The sequence below is a fragment of the Medicago sativa genome, chromosome 5 (genome assembly GCF_051527215.1).
Source record: "Medicago sativa cultivar Bolivia chromosome 5, Bolivia_mono, whole genome shotgun sequence".
Taxonomy (NCBI): domain Eukaryota; kingdom Viridiplantae; phylum Streptophyta; class Magnoliopsida; order Fabales; family Fabaceae; genus Medicago; species Medicago sativa.
In genome coordinates, this window is record NC_140753.1 from 65,820,790 (window position 1) to 65,837,382 (window position 16,593).

The 16,593-nt window shown below is 33.9% G+C and overlaps 2 protein-coding genes and 1 non-coding gene across 3 annotated transcripts; 2 read left to right on the plus strand and 1 right to left on the minus strand.

Moving 5' to 3' along the window:
- Positions 1-2,458: 2,458 nt before the first annotated feature.
- On the plus strand, positions 2,459-3,625 carry LOC146924101 (Fasciclin-like arabinogalactan family protein). The gene has a single exon (XM_085710927.1). The coding sequence runs from the start codon at positions 2,742-2,744 to the stop codon at positions 3,342-3,344; it is 603 nt and encodes a 200-aa protein (XP_085567053.1). The 5' UTR covers positions 2,459-2,741; the 3' UTR covers positions 3,345-3,625.
- An 855-nt stretch (positions 3,626-4,480) lies between these two features.
- Positions 4,481-9,240, minus strand: LOC146924102 (26S proteasome non-ATPase regulatory subunit 7 homolog A). Its single transcript, XM_085709131.1, has 10 exons — positions 8,922-9,240; positions 8,674-8,766; positions 8,483-8,564; positions 7,753-7,849; positions 7,504-7,579; positions 6,275-6,333; positions 6,006-6,128; positions 5,276-5,333; positions 5,097-5,182; positions 4,481-4,772 (listed from the first exon to the last, which is right to left on the minus strand). The coding sequence occupies exons 1-10, from the start codon at positions 9,106-9,108 to the stop codon at positions 4,701-4,703; spliced, it is 933 nt and encodes a 310-aa protein (XP_085565257.1). The 5' UTR covers positions 9,109-9,240; the 3' UTR covers positions 4,481-4,700.
- A 2,930-nt stretch (positions 9,241-12,170) lies between these two features.
- Positions 12,171-12,331, plus strand: LOC146924103 (U1 spliceosomal RNA). The gene has a single exon (XR_015012937.1). It is a non-coding gene; the product is annotated as a U1 spliceosomal RNA (small nuclear RNA).
- Positions 12,332-16,593: the final 4,262 nt, after the last annotated feature.

Sequence of the window (16,593 nt, forward strand, 5' to 3'; positions counted from 1 at the left end):
CTATGAGATACGACAACGAAATTTGGTTCTTAACTAGGATGAACATAGAAGACTGAATCAAAATCTTGTTGCAAAGATTGAATGTGAACGAGAACACGACGTGGAGACATTGTGAAAAATGTGATGAATATAAAACCAAGATCAGATAAGGAAGACATTGACAAAGAATCAACCATAAATCGAGATGAAGTGAAGAAAACTTGATACAAATGAAGCAGGAAAAATACCAAAAAATGAAGAATAGACACAATTTTCTTCAAAAACAAAGGATGAAAGTGAATAAATGTACGAAGAAAAACGTGAATTCAAGAAGAAATCGGTGAGGAAGACTCACTGCAATCAAGGAATCGTGATGAACACGTATTAACATCGTAAAACGACGATGGAAAGTCAAGGTGAAAATACAATGAAAAACGGTTATGGATCGTAACTAACTTTTCTCATGAAGAGAGCATAAAGGAATTTGATATCATCTCATGAGTTGAATAATGCCATATGTACACACAATTGAGTTGAATGAAGCCATATATAGCTTCACCACTTATTTTAACAAAATATAACAATATGCATTGATTACATTAACAATATCTGTACATAGTAATATCTATGCATTTCATTTCTAACAAAAAGAAAAAAGTTAATCACATTTTACAAAAACAAAGTTGCTTGATTAAAAAAAGCATAAATAAAGGGAAATATTATTGGCTTGTTTTAGAGGAGAATTAAAGTGTCGTGTAATAATACTGTATAATATTAGGGTTTTTTTTCCTAAAGTTGAAATGATATTAAGATTATTTATGTAATTTACTTAGTTTAATAACGAGTACGAATATTCGCGGATGCAGATACCACCAAATCCTCATTCGTATCCATTAAATAATTGATAGATAAAATATCCATTTATTTTATCCATGAATACCCATTAAGGTATCCGCCCCGTGCATGCGGCGGATTTTATCCGCGGTTATTCACAGTGCATATTTTTTTGTTATCCTATTCTTGTGGCATTTATGAAAGGGCCTGAGCTGATTACCAAAAAATACTAGGGCCTCGTCATAACTTGGAATATAGTTTTTGCTATTGAGCCCCCATCAAATTCTCAAAATTTTAAGAAAATAACTGTCGGAAGTTAACTCCTGATAGCAAAACTAAAAAAAAAAAAAACTGTAGGGAATTACATTCCAATATATTGAACAAACATGGGTCCAGAGAATAAAGTGGTATACACACAATTATGCACATTACAACTACTATTATTAATAAAACGAGTTGAATTTGTTTTTGTAAAAAAAAAAAAAAAAAGATCTTGGAAACAATTATGCACATTTGACAAGGGTTTTTGCTTCAAAGTGGATCGAGATTGAAGGCTGGAGTTAAAGTGGTACAACGAAGGACAACAATGGTGACTTTTCGATGGAGTGGTGTACCTGCTTGCATTTTGATACACCATTGGTGTGGCTTTGTAATGTGTTCCTTCGTTATTTAGTCCATTAATAGAGGACTGGGTTTTAACGTAGTTCAAACAATTTCATTGTTAAACGTTTACAATGTTTAACTTTCCGTGTTAAATATATGAAATTTTTTTAATCAAAAATTATACACAGAAATGTTAAAAAAATATTGAAATGTGAGTTTCTTCTCGGTTGATCGATTTAGTTTTTTTTTTTTTTTTTTTACTAAGAATTGGTATCCTCTATGTGTAATTGAAATTAATGCCTCAAGATGAGTAAGATAGGAATGGGCGACAAACATATGACTTCTGGTTAAACTGAAAGAATCTATTTAATATTAAATATGTTAATGTTGGTATTATTTTTTGATAGGAAATATTTTTATACTACATGACCATATACAAATAAAATGCTTAAATTTAGGAATGTCAAAAATGGGTTGGTATGTCAGATTGGTACGTTTAGTCCGTCTTTTTTTACAAGGGGGGTTTGAGATTTTGAATTTGTTACCTCTAGTTGACCCGCTTTGCCTAACCCATAAAATAACAGTGGAGGGTTGGCATGCCGGGTCAATAAAATTAAAAACTCTCATTTATAAGTCACCATTTATCTTACAATTTTCTTCTCGTAGAGTTTTTGAGTCGGTAAACTCGTGAACTTTTTATTTAGTTGTTGTCTTAGATTATTATAGATTTTTAGATGATGAAACATGAATATTTGAATGATAGATACCACATTTTAATTACATATATTGGTTTCTTAAATTTATCATATACTTCTTTAGTTTGTATCATATTTTTTTTTTACACTTTTTACATTTTTTTAAAGTTTTTAATTAATAATTTACATACATCGACGAATCAAATTGTCAACCCACCGTAATATATGTAAGGTTGGGTTCAAACCCCAGCCACCACAAAAACGGATTAACGATGGAACAAAGTGAGACAAATTGACCTGTTTTGTCAACCTACTTAAACTATCAAGTTCATCAAGATTTTTTTAAACGGATTAACATATCGTTAGCTTAAGCTACATTATTAATCGATTTTTTTTTACAGTTCGAGATGTGTGATTTTACGGTTTGACTTCAATCAACCCGGTTTCTTGTATTTTAAGATTTCCCTATTAGTGCGTATCACACCACTTTCTGTTTCTTCTCCATTGAGTCTTCAACTTCAAGCCTTCACCTTCACAGCCTCGAATCTTGTGACAACCCAAAAATTTGACAAATTTATTTTCACAAGTAGTATCAACAATTCATCTAGTGAAATATTGGGTTTAATCAAAATGAAGAAGCATCATTTCTTGAAGCATTCAATCGCTCTTATAACTATTATGGTAACAGTTTGTTGCATTTTCATCATAACTGCAACTTTTTTCAATCTTCCAGAGCCTCAAAACAAAACTAATAGGAAAATGGGGTTTGACCCAATTACTAGATCCAGAAAAGTTTCCATTCAAGATTTGAACTTGGGCAAGTTTGGTGAAATGATGGTTGAAATGTTACCACAAGATCTTGCTTTCACTGTTTTTGTTCCTTCTGAAGAAGCTTTTAAACGTGATCTACGTTTGAGTGTGAATGATAGTTTGAAACAAGACAAGTTTAATGATACATATGCAATTGTGAGTCGTGTGTTGGGTTTTTCTGTTGTACCTCGTACACTATGTTCTGTTGATTTAAGGTTTGGTGAGGTTGTGTCTTATGATTCTTTGTCTGGTTTTCCTTTGTTTATTTCGAAAGATGTTGATGGAATGGTTGTTGTTAATAGGATTAAGTCAAAAATAGTTGATGTTAGGAAAAATGAGATTGTTGTTCATGTTTTGGATGGGGTTATTATGGATGCTGATTTTGAACAATCGGTTTTATCTGAGGAAACTGAAGAGGATTGAGTTTATTCAGATTTTGTTCTTTGATTTTCGTTTCATATACTTTGGTATATTACTGAATTTCAGACTTGTACATATTACCACCTTTTCCTTTAGATAGTTAAAAGTAAGGTTTTAATTTTGTCCTTGCAGAAGATGTTGAAATACTGTTACTGTTCTTACCTGTTCAAATTCAATCCAAGCAGAGCTCTTTCTTATAGATATACTTAAGAAAATTGATGCTTTTCAACTCAAGTTACAGGTCGTTAGTTAATATAATATATAAAGAAATATGTTTTGATTACCATTTTGGGACAACCTAATAGACAACTCTCTATGAAAAGCTGCATTATTATATAGAGAAATTATACGAGGTTACATCTAGTATAGGCTTTTTTAATGATTTTTTGCTCGCCTCCGTTGTACATCTTTTTGTCCCATTGTCAAAAATGGTTGTTCAAAATGACATCAAATAACATAGTTTAAGTGATATGAATTAAACCATGCTCACGGTTGTCAATCAAGAGCTGAAAAATTAAACACCCCAATGTTCATAGTTGTCATCAAGCAGGTTACAATGAAAATTTAACTTTTATATAACGATCATAACTATAGTAACTTTTATATAAATGAAGAGTCCTGTTGATGTGAACCACCAACTTGCATGTGATACGCATAGCTAATAAAGTGCAAAAGTAAATTTTTAAAACAAATCAACCATCATAGGGATCATTGGCATGAATGATACCTGGGTGACATTGAATGTTGGTGACATTGGTGACATCTGGATCCCTTAATCTAAATTGTCACTTGCAAAATGCTAAATTTCGAAAAGCAGTAAACCTATATTACATGAACTCTCATGTCTGCACCGGTGTATAATCAATCACCAGAATAAATAGTGTAAAACCTCCCAAACACCAAGATTGGTTTTATACCAGAATAATTTCAGTTACTTTACTACTCAAACATTAAATTTGTGTGGAATTGTGGACGAAGTCATGTTTAGAGCTATCGATTCAGCATATGCAAGGGACCAATAAAACCAATGGGAATAAAAGATCTCATGTCATGTTTAATTTGTTGCAATAGTTGATAGGTACTTCTGTTAAACGGTTGTGAGCGAAGCCGCCAGGTAATCAAAAACAAAACAAAAAAGGTGCAATAAAATTGAAACATATAATACAGAACCACGAGCAGAAGCAATATTACATGGATTTGTTGAGTTAAAAGATCCTTGTGCCATATTACATGTATTTCATTAACCCGTGCAGAAAAACTTAAGAGTGACCAGAAGGTTGTCAGTTGGCTCCGTCCATGTATTTATCATTTTAAACAACGGTGCCCTTCGAACTCCAAGTATCACAACCCTCCCAAATCTCAACTTCCTGCTGTACTTGGTACAGGCACTGATTTTGAGTCTTCTTCCCTTTCATGTTCTTTGTTGAGCATCTGAAATGATAATTCAGATGTTAAGAAACATAAAATCACATTAATCATTTCAAATGTTTCACTTGACAAGCTTTTCTTATGTAACAAAGGCCTGGATACTAAACTTTGATTCAATAGAAACCAATTTCAAACAATTCAACCCAAACAACTTAACTAAAGCTCAAGAAACAAAACATGGTAAAGCCCTAAGGAGGACTAAATTGATTTTTGCTCTGTTGTTTCTAAAATAGTCAAGTTAACAATATAATAACCCAAAAATATAAAACCAAATCAGCAGACAACAATAACAAATACTAGCAGCATGATTCGATAGTGTAATCTCACCTTGTTGTTAATCAAGTTGTGGAGTGCAATTACACTTCTAATGAGAGACGATAGGTATATTACCAGCATTTGATCATTAGTTTTCACTGCACAACGACGACAAGAATCAATCAATAATCCATAGAGGAAATTGCATAACACTATAACATTCATAATTAACATTAATTCAAATTCTTAACCTGCAAAAGCCTTGATCAAATCAGTGACATTAAGATTGGGCAGCAGGTTGAATACGTCCTAGCAAAATAAAACAGGACATGGTAAAACACAATATTGGAGTAAACTGATAGAACCCAAATCAAGATAACATAGAGAAATTGTATTACTTGAAAACAAGGAAAATGTATTAGAAGAGAATCTCTCCAATAACCCCAGAACAAAGCTCCTCGAAGAAATTTGGCATTCCCTCTGCCCAAGCTTAAGCCGAAACTAACAAACAGACTAACCATCTCATTTCCCTTCTCACACACCTCGTTTACCCTCCCGACTCCACGCGTTCCCTCTCTCTCCCCCTCTAACCAACTTGCTAGCTCACCTCTGACTATCCACAGAGCTTTTTACCATAAACACACCCAAAAAAAACTTAGGGTGTTTGGATTGAGGGTTTAGGAGAAGAAGGGAGGGGAGGGATTTCAAAAGCATTTTATAGTGTCCATAATTTAAAAAAGAAAAGTAAACTCCCCCCCCCCCCCCCCCCCTCTCCTTCCCCTTCTAAACCCTACAACCAAACACACCCTAAAGAAAGCAAAGGTTACTCTTCATTTGTCTCTAAAGTCAAGTTACTGATTTAAAATCCAGTTTTAAATTAAACTATGTGAAGTTGATAAGCAAAACATATATCAACCTAAATTCCTGGACCATTTGGTAACCGCCAGAGCATCAATAGGTTCATAGATTATGGAAACCAACCTGCAAATGATACAGGATCTCATGGTTTAAGGGAAGCTTTCCATCAATGACAAGGTCAAGGTAACTTCTTATCTCTTTGAGTCTTGCATCCAAACCCTTCAAGGCTGTGAGTTTTGCACTTACCTATATGACAAACGAGATTGTCAGCCTTTATCCATGTGTCAAAAAAGAATAATCTAACATACTCATTGAAAAATACACCATTAGAGGCAGGACAACAAAACCAACTTGAAAGGAATCAATGTATAACAAAAGTGAGCAAAAGGCACCTCTGTTGCAAGGGTGCTAATGGTTGTATCCTTCACATCTCTAAGCAAATGTTCCACTCCTGCACAAGGGAAAGAAGAATATAAATTTATAGGATAAATTGCTTAGACTATGAGAATAATTAAGTGTTATTAATAACGGATCCCAGAAAATAGCTGATCGCCAAAAATCATCAATGAGAAATAGCAGATAGTGTAATGGGCAAATAGTGGAGGCAAAGTGACTAACATAAAACTCAAAATCTCAATAGTTCAAACAACTAATTAGGCACAATGCATAGTTGCATACAGTGATGCAGAAAAACCAGAAACAAAAATTAGAAGTAACTTAAAACTCAAAATCTAAATAGTTCAAATTATTCTCCTCTTCCCCAACATAATCATTATCCTCATTTTTAAATAGTGAGGCATATCCTTCAACTTCAATGAATCCTCAGAATCAATGACGTGTAAGAGGATGAAGTATTAAGTGAAGAGAGAATATGGAGATTGGAGTGCCCAAGGCAGTTTAGTGATGAGAGTTTACCTAGGTCGTAGGTTTTAGGAGTTATATAAGACCCCATCTAATCACCGACTCAGCATTATTTTATTTTTAATGTTATCATTAGAGACAAAAGCATAGAAAACAGAAACTTCCGTTATATATGTAAGCAATAACCGCTATCGCCAATATGCCCACCTCTATTGAAGTGGTAGTGGAAATGCAATAGCGTATCGACTTTCGTTGCGGTTGCTCTAAATCCTGATATGTAATAGCATAGCAGCGCTATACCAGTTATTGAACAACACTGTCATATGGACAGGATTTAAAGAGATTCAGTATTAATTAAAATAATAATAATCAAAATGAATTGATAATGTAATGACCACACCAAAAATATGGAGTGTATGAGAGGAGCTCCAGAAAGAATGGTGAGGTGGCAGAGAGAAACAAAATGAATTAGTGGTGTGTGCCATACATATAGGAAAGGAGTGGGGGAGTTAGTGGCCAGGAAGGGAACGCAATTGTCTGTTAGGCCAGGGAAGCATATTCTCTGTGAAGCTTTGCTCTGTAGATAGTTTGGGATTTACTCATGCTACTATTTTTCTTTGATTCATCAATAATCATCACCAGTGTCATAACAGTTTCTCTTAAATTACTTTATTTGTCTAATTTGATTTCTGGGTTGCATCATGAACAAAATAAAGGCAAAAAAAGATGCAGCAGCTCTGTATTCCATTCCATGACATACCTATTTCCTCAACTTCATGAGCAGCAATTTCTGATTGGACATGCACAAAGACCTTTTGACTCTTCTGAGTGGCATTCTGCATTCAAAACATACCATTCTTAAGTTCCTACATCTAACAATTAAGTTTCAACTTTCAAGCAAATTATAATTCCTTCCATCACATAAAGCAGAATGATTATCACGACACACAATAAAAATAAGATTAGAAGTACATATTTGCAAGAAAGATAAAAGGTACTTTAGTCCCACCTCTTTAACCTCCTCAACAGCATAGTAAGCTTTTGTAGGAATTCCCAACTCTTTAGGTTCAACATCAATTATAACCAAAACGGGATTTGGAACATAGCTGCAACAATCCATAAATTGAGACGAACATCAATAATCGATAAGAGGTGTATACAACACGAACATCTATAAATTTCTCATTCTATCATGTTTACAACCAATTATTAATCCTTAGGTTGCGAGAAAATGTCATGGGCATGTTATTCATTTCTAACTTGAATATGACTATGCCACATCAGAGGCACTTTGGATAGCCCGAATTACGGTGAGCAATGGCACTCACTGTGTCAATCGCGGAAAGTGGAAAATAGCGGATCGCTAAAATTCCGCTACACAATAGGGCTACAAACTGCTATTGACAACATTTCATACTAAATAGTGTGTTGCGGAACAATAGCAGTTTGTCTAAATTTGGCTATGCTAGAGGTATAATGCCGCTATACCTGCTATTTAACAACACTGACCGCATTTTTTGCAAAAGCTATAGTTAAGAGCCTCTTTAAATTACTATGCCACAGTAATTTTGCCAAACCCACCACCCAACCAAGCTACACTCGGTATAATTATACTACACCTAGAGTCATAAACATAGCTATAAAAAGGAAAATATACCGTAGCATAAGCTCCTAATTGCAGTAATAAACAAAAAATTAAAAAAACAACTATGCAGTGGATTTAAGGTTAAGAAACATACTCATTGAATAAAGCATGAATATCAAGATCATTTTCTCGCAGTTTCGGTCCAGTACTATACCACCCCACAACATGCTCCTTAGCTACAAAAAATAAATCAACAACAACAATCATTCACCATCTTTAATCACATCAAATTTCCCAATATAAAAAAACATGCAAATATTATAACCAAACAATAATCTTTCATACCATTGATTCTCTTGAACATAGAGAACATTGATTCATGATAATTATGATCAAGAAACCAAATGCTAGGATCCTTGTCATCTTCTTCAAACGGCACTGTTAAAAACAAATAAAGGAAAAAAAAAAAAACTATTAACACAATTTTGTTATTATCTCTGTAGCACTGACACTTCTGATTAAAGGTGCATGTGATTGCGACACCGACACATGTAATTATATTGAATTATGAAAATTGAAATTGAAAATTGTACCGGCGTAGCTGTTGGTGATATCGACGGTGCCTTTCAAAGAGGAACCAAGAAGAACTCCAACGACGCGTTTGCGAGTGTCTTTGGCGACTCTATTGTAGTTATCAACTATGCTGAGTAAAACTAAAGGATGAACTACAACTTTTTCAATTGCTCTCCATGAAATTTGTTGCGTTTTTATCACATCCATTGTTGTTGTTGTTGTGAATTTTCAGTGGTTTAAACCCTAATTTTTGTTCTGTGTGCGAATCGATGAATGAATATGGAAGAAAATTCCTCTTTCTTTGTTCTTCGTGATTCCGATCTCACCAAAACCCTTTCAGTTGAAACAAGAACTTGTTCTCTTTTGGCTTTGGGCTGTATAGTGTCCCACGGTGTTTGTAGCCCAATTGATTGGCCCAAATTATATTGGGCCCCCATGAATAGAAAATGTAGAAAATAAGACAGTTACTTTTCCGTCTTACGAGTTTCTCGCGCTGGAAGTTATACCCTACACTACACCCCTACATTTATACCTTTACCCCAACATTTTACACAAACTTTCAAATTTACCCTTTACATAAAACAAAAATAAATTACCCTTTCACTTTTCACCCCCACAAAACCCTTCCTGCAGTTCAACTTCAACGAGTTCAACCCCTTTTTTGGAAAAAAAAACGGTCTTATGCTTTTGCTTCCAACAAACGGTAAGCCTCAATTGTCTTCATCTTTTCTGTGTTTCTTCTTAATTGTTTACCGGAATCCTTCAGGGCTAGGTTTTTCATGGATTTCTGGGTTAGTGGGTTAGGAATCCATCACGAAATCGTTTTCCATAAATAACCATTTGGAAACGTCGTCGTCGTGTTCCCGGAATCGTGTTAACCCAAGTGTTCCGGTTGATTTCCGGAAACCATGTGCAAAGCGTTCCGGACCCGAAAAACGCGTGGAACACTTAATTCTTCCTGGATTCGTTTGGTGAAGAATTCCATTTCAGCATCAAGTTTTTGAAATGACGGCAATTTTTTTTTTTAAATGACGACGATTTTTTTAAAAGCTCTCTGAAGTAGACAAACTTCATTTTCATTACAATGAAAAATAGACAAACTTCATATATAATTTAAATATGCCATATATAATTCCAGAAATGAATAATGACATATGCCATAAAACTAATTGAGAGTGGCAATTAAGAAAGACAAGCTAATCCAGGGAGAACAATGAGAATTAGAATAAGAATATCCGGTAATTGATATTGAACTTATATGGTAACATAACGTAATTGGCATGAACCAGAAATGTACTGCTGTGATCTCTGGTAAATATTCGAAAAGCTATCTTACGAGTATTCCGAATTATTTTCGGAAAAGTCTATATGAGTATTCCGAAATATTTTCGGAAAATTTATAGAGAAAAAAAAAACCGAAATACGAATCTGGAAAAATATTATGTGGGGGTGAACTCATACTGAATCAGGAAATGTTGAAAATGAGGGTGAAAAATTTATGTGTAAAAGGTTAAATAATGAAATGGGTAAAATTGGAATTTTTAAAATTTTGTAGGGGTGAAAGTACATGTGTTGGGGTATAGGGTAAAATTTCCTCTCGCGCTCTATTCAGATTTTAAAATTCAAAATCTTTCAACGTGTTTTTTTGGGTTTTTACGAGGTGTTTACGACGTTCGGATTCTATAATCCAAACTGTATATGGCGCACAAGAAACTCATAAGGTGGGAAAAGAACAAGTCTAGAAAATAAAGCTTAAAAATATTTTATCGAGTTTTTTTATTTGAAAAATAATTAGATTCAAAGTAAAACCACTGCAGTAACTTTGGGACGAATATAAAAATCATCATTTACAACAATGTAAGGTATACAATTCTTTTTCATCCAAAGCATCTCCCTTTTTGCTCTTTTACAGACTTGATTATCAAAGTGTTTGCATGTACCATCCACAAGGCCATAACATCCATCTCGAGAGAATAATTTTCAAGCTCGGCCAATTATTCTCGATCACTTCAAGTCATAACTAAAAATGACAATTATTTTAGAACAATTTTTTTTTTTCTTTTTCAAAATGTGATGAGGGAGTACTTTTGTATTAATATATGTTCAAGAGATTACATTTTCTTTTCTCTTGCAAATGATTTGATAGCTTCCTTACACGTGAACCTGAGTGAAACTACTAATCTCCATAATTAATCCAAAGTAGTAGTACTTCTTTCACCAAAACAAAATTTGTTTTTTTTTCTTAACTCCTTTTGTGTGTGTATGCGGTTCAAGATATTCAAAAATTTGCAAATCCGAGGTATGACTAATTTGTAATTCTAGTATGCATTCCAAGGTGAGACATATCTCATGAGAGGAAGGGAATTAGAATCCCGAGTCATCTTTAAATTCAATATCCAAGTACAATCCAACATAGTATACTCAATGACATAATACCAAGTTGAAGAGGCATGCAATAGAATATGTAGGCAAAATTATACCATTTCAGTTAGAGCTAAAATTAATCACTAGGTAAATATTAATTTTCAAGCTACATCCATGATACAGTCCTAAACATTTTTCATATTATGCTAAAAGGTTGAGTCTCTCTATTACACAAAGCCCAACCCCAGAGACCACTCAAGTATGACACAATGACCACTCTATAGCTTTCGAAGGGACACCTCGAAGGGAATGTGGTTTGATGATCACTCTAAGAAAAACCAGAAGGGACTATGGTCTGTACACAAACACTTAAGTTGCTCATCATGCTTGGATTTTGGATAACACTCTTGGTTGCTGATCATCTTGACACCATAACTTCAATTTCAGATCATTTTCTGTACTCGCACACAAATACTAGAATCCCTTGCAACTCATTGCTCATACCAACTACATGTTGGTTGTTATGCATTCTGAAAAGAGGTTATTACAGAAAATCTTTGTTAAAGAAGAACATAGCTTAGATCAGCCAAAAACAGTGTGCAGGAAAGACTATAGAAGATGAAGAATACATTTCCTTGGAGAATCCAATTTATAGTGTCATGCATATCATACTTTAAGAAACTTATTGCAATTGTCTGTTCAAAATACGATAAGCACCATACAATCACAAGTAATTTGATATCAAAGAAACAACCTATTCATAGTCATTTACCCTTGCAAAGGGAAGAGATTCGTTGGTTTAGTTAACCAAGTTTATTATATCTTTTATGTCCCACATCGCTAGAAGTATACATGCGGGAGTGTTGAAGGAATTATAAATAAAGAGGTATTTGCAACATTGCAACATACTTACCTGGATGGGGTCAATGGATGATCAATAAGGTTCATGGCCTAGATTGGTGACCTCCATTGCACTTTGGAGGGGTGCCTATCTAAGGTGTTCTCAAGTAGAACAGCCTACATCATAATTTGTTGCTGCGGGGGCCTGCGTTCGCGCGGCCCCTTCCAATATAGTTCAATTTTTTTTTTTTGGATTAGTGGGGTTCTTGCGTTTGCGTGGCCCTTTCCAATATAGTTCAATTTTTTTTTTTTTGGGATAAAAATGATACTCCCTCCATTCCTTTTCTTTTGATGTTTTAGAACTTAAATTTTATTCCAAAATTTTTGATGTTTTAGAATTTTTAATACTTTTTATCTAATTTTATCCTTGTTGAAAAACACACTTTGAAAATTGGAAGTTTAAATGATAAATGCAATTTGTGTGGTGAGTTTCAATAATTAAGGAGATTAGAATTTTGAGAAGAAAAAAAAACAAGGAGTAAGTAAGGGTATTTTAGTATAAACCATACAATTATTCCTATAATTTAATGATTCCTTAATATTTGTGCAATCACCTAAAACATCAAAAGAAAAGGAATGGAGGGAGTAGTTTAAATTCTTTAGCATATATATTGTTTTTGTTTTTTTTCAAGGATTTAGCATATCATTCTTATTATTAAATTTTAAATTTATTTTTTGTTTATTTGTAAATGATAATTTTATGAAGGGTTAAATATGTTTTTAGGCTTTATAATGAACATAAACAATGGTTTACTATAGAAAGAATATTCCTACTGTTACTTAGATTACTCCATAACTCAATTATGAAAGCCATGAACATGTCCTTTGACTACAACATCATGTGTGACTCCTAAATTGTCATTTAAAGGACTTACACTTCATGAGATGTCTAACCCTAATACCGAAAGGGACCTAATGAATTAAAGACATTTGAGAAGAAGTCATATGTAACGACAAAACATATGAAAAGCCAATATAATTCAAATCATGATTAACTCGGTAAAACAACAGTTATGTGGTGTCTACTTTTGATTTAAGAAACTAATTTCTAAACTCCATTAAATCTTACGGCAACACGTGCTACAAGTTAACCTAGTTAAAACTATGGCATTCCCAAAAGAAGAGAATATAAAACCTTATGTTTCATACTTAAATTTCATTAACAATAATGAAGAAGTAAGTAATTTGTACTGCCATGAACGATTAAAGAACTTCAGGTTGTCAATCCTACTAATCTTCTACGGATCAATTGTCAAGATTACTAATACAGACTCTCAATTGAAAAATCATGAATAAACAAACAAGTACAAATTAAATCGGACATAAGAAAAACATAATTGAATGAAAACTTTATTAATTGAATCCAACAAATAAGCAGGAGTTCATCTTGAAACCCTGATCAAGAGATTTAGTTGCTCATGGCAACATACACCATAACAAAACAATAAAAAAACATACCCTAGAGAGACCAAGATAAGGAAGAAATTCAACCTTGAAGCTCTGATACTTGACCCTCGCCTTGAACCGCCAATGTTCTAAATGAATAATAATGAGTTCAAGGGTCTCTATTTATAGCAAATGATTGGGTAGGGTGTAACACCCTATTTCTAATAAGCGGTAAAACGCGCGAATATACAAATATATTCTAGAAATAGATGTTACGTCATCAAAACAAAAGCAACATACATGTATAAATTGTCAAGTGTCCAAAATATAGCAGCGGAATATAAATAATCATGTGAATAACATCTCCAAATCTCATGACAATAGATACATCTCAATGATCTCAGATACAAACAATATCTCAACTCCAGCTACATAATAAAAAACAGAGTCCAACATGCAAGTACTACCCTAGATCAGAGCCCTAATCTAGACACTTGCATATAAAAAGGAGGAACTCCGCTCCTCGGCAACATCAAGCACACAATATAAGCATCTTGCACTCTATCTACCCGTCCATACGGAAAGGTAGGTGGTAAACCACTGAGGGTTAGCATTACAACACTCATATCATTCAATATCATCATTCCAAGTTCGTATCAACAAGTGTATCATACACGTATCACAATTTCAACCATGTCAATTAGCAATTAACAAGTTCAATCATCATGCACAACTCAAATGTATTTCAATCCACCAACAATGTATCCAATGGCTCTAGACTCATCTAGATGCATGCGGTACCATATCACCTCAAGGTCGTCACCTCCGATGCAACAAAAACATCGTAATCACCTCAATTGGATATAAAATCCACCACCATCAGTCATGAATGCATGAACATATGACTCGACTACAATGCATATGTTCACACAAACTAATCACCTCAACATCACTAATACTTGTATATATGCAATACACAACAATTCACCACCACTTAACATATATACAATCACCAACAACATCCATGATTCAAGCAACATATAGTTGTCACATATATACACCACCAATCATCTTCACATAAGGTATAACAACTATTCACAATGGATTCATATACAATTGGCTCTTAAAACTCAATTTCAATCAAGTTCGTCTCTCAAGTCACAACATTAAAAATAATTGAGCATTTAAGCAAAAACAAGGTAAACAAGTTCAATTGCCTATGCCATGTATTCTCACAAGTCACTTGTGTGTGCAATAGAGGCTACATAAGCATTTCATCGGCCAATTACGACGAATTCACGAAAACCACAAAGTTCGTCTCACTTTTTCATTTTTCACAAAAATTTCCATTTCCAAAGAAAAACAAGTTAAGACTTGGTGAAACCAATCCCAACCATTTTAGAAATCATATAAGTACAAACATAGGCCTCTTATAAGCTATCAAGCATTAGTTCAAAGTCCCACTAAGGTTCATTTGAGAAAATCCTAAGTTCGTCTCATAATTACTCAATTCAATGTAAAGCAACACGAGAACTCATTGGACCCCTTAAACAAAGTCATTTCTTTCATAAAAACACCCCCTAGATGATTAGGATAAAGTTCCTACACTTAGGAATAGGTTTGGAAACAATTTGGTTGAAGAAAAATGCATTTTAAAAGTTTCTGGTCAGGAAAAATTGTAGTATGATTTTTCTCCATCGTAGTACGATTTTTCCAGTGCGAAAACACTCCAAAAACTGGTCAAAATCGTAGTACGATGCCAAAAATCGTAGTACGATGGCTGCCTGACAGACAGCATCAGATTTTCCAATTTTCACGTTTTCGCGCGTAAAATCCAAACTGTTAACCCGTTTTCGATGTCGTTTTCGCGTACGCGCTCCTGACACTTAACTCTAACATAATGTACAGAAAAATTCAAGTTTCAACCATCCCAAAATCATTTTACAAAACCTCACATCACACTCATTTTTCAAACGGTTATCACTCGAATTTTCCCACGAAAATCCCGTTTTCTCCCAAACGACTCGACTAACACAATCATAACATGAAAACAGAAATTCTACCAAGTCCAATTCATCCAACAACATCAAAAACTCAGTCAACAACCTCATATTTCAAGAGTTCATTTTGGTCCTTCACATGAACAACTTAGCACAAACTTCACCAATTCAAACAACAACATCACAAAATGGAATACCCATGGTATAAATCAACAACAACAACATATCTAATTCAACAACAACTTCATTCAACCACGAATCCATCACAAATCAACCACAACCACACTAATTTACACCATTTTGAGTGAAATCAACAAAGTATACATATAAACATATATTGAGCATGTAATTTCATCTACAACAACACAATTATCATACAAATCATGTTCTCAAACATAACAACAACAATCATGCACGAATTTACACCAATTAAAATCAATTCATCAATTTCATAAAAATGGGTAAAAGGGAAAAGTTATGAAATTATGAGTGTAACCTAACCCTCTTACCTCTAGCACCAAGAATCTCTAACCCAAGCTTCAATTTAGCTCCTAGATGATGAATTCCTCTTCTAGCTCTAGCCTCCAACCCCTTTCTCTTGTTCTTCCTCTTGAACCCTTGTCTTCTCTCTATCTATATCTCAATTGTGAAAATGAAATGGAAATGTTGGTAAAGCCCCTATTTCACTACCAACTAGTGTTTATATAAGCTCTACTCAATTGGGCTCAACTCACAATATCTTAATGGGCCTAACCCATTTCTATTTTAACCCAAAATGTTACTACTCACTTAACGGTAAAATATAACGCTAACGGTTACTTAACAGTAAACTAAATAATTACTCCACTCTCTAACTCTTAGTAAAAATAATAACTCTCACTAAGCACTAAAAATAACCTTCAGCAAAAATTACAAAATTACCCATGCTCTCAAAATGACCAAAATGCCCCTAAGTCCAAAATGACTAAAATACCCTTCTAACACCGAATTCTACAATTCCCAACCAAAAATACACACAGAGGCAAATAATCACACAAGAGCA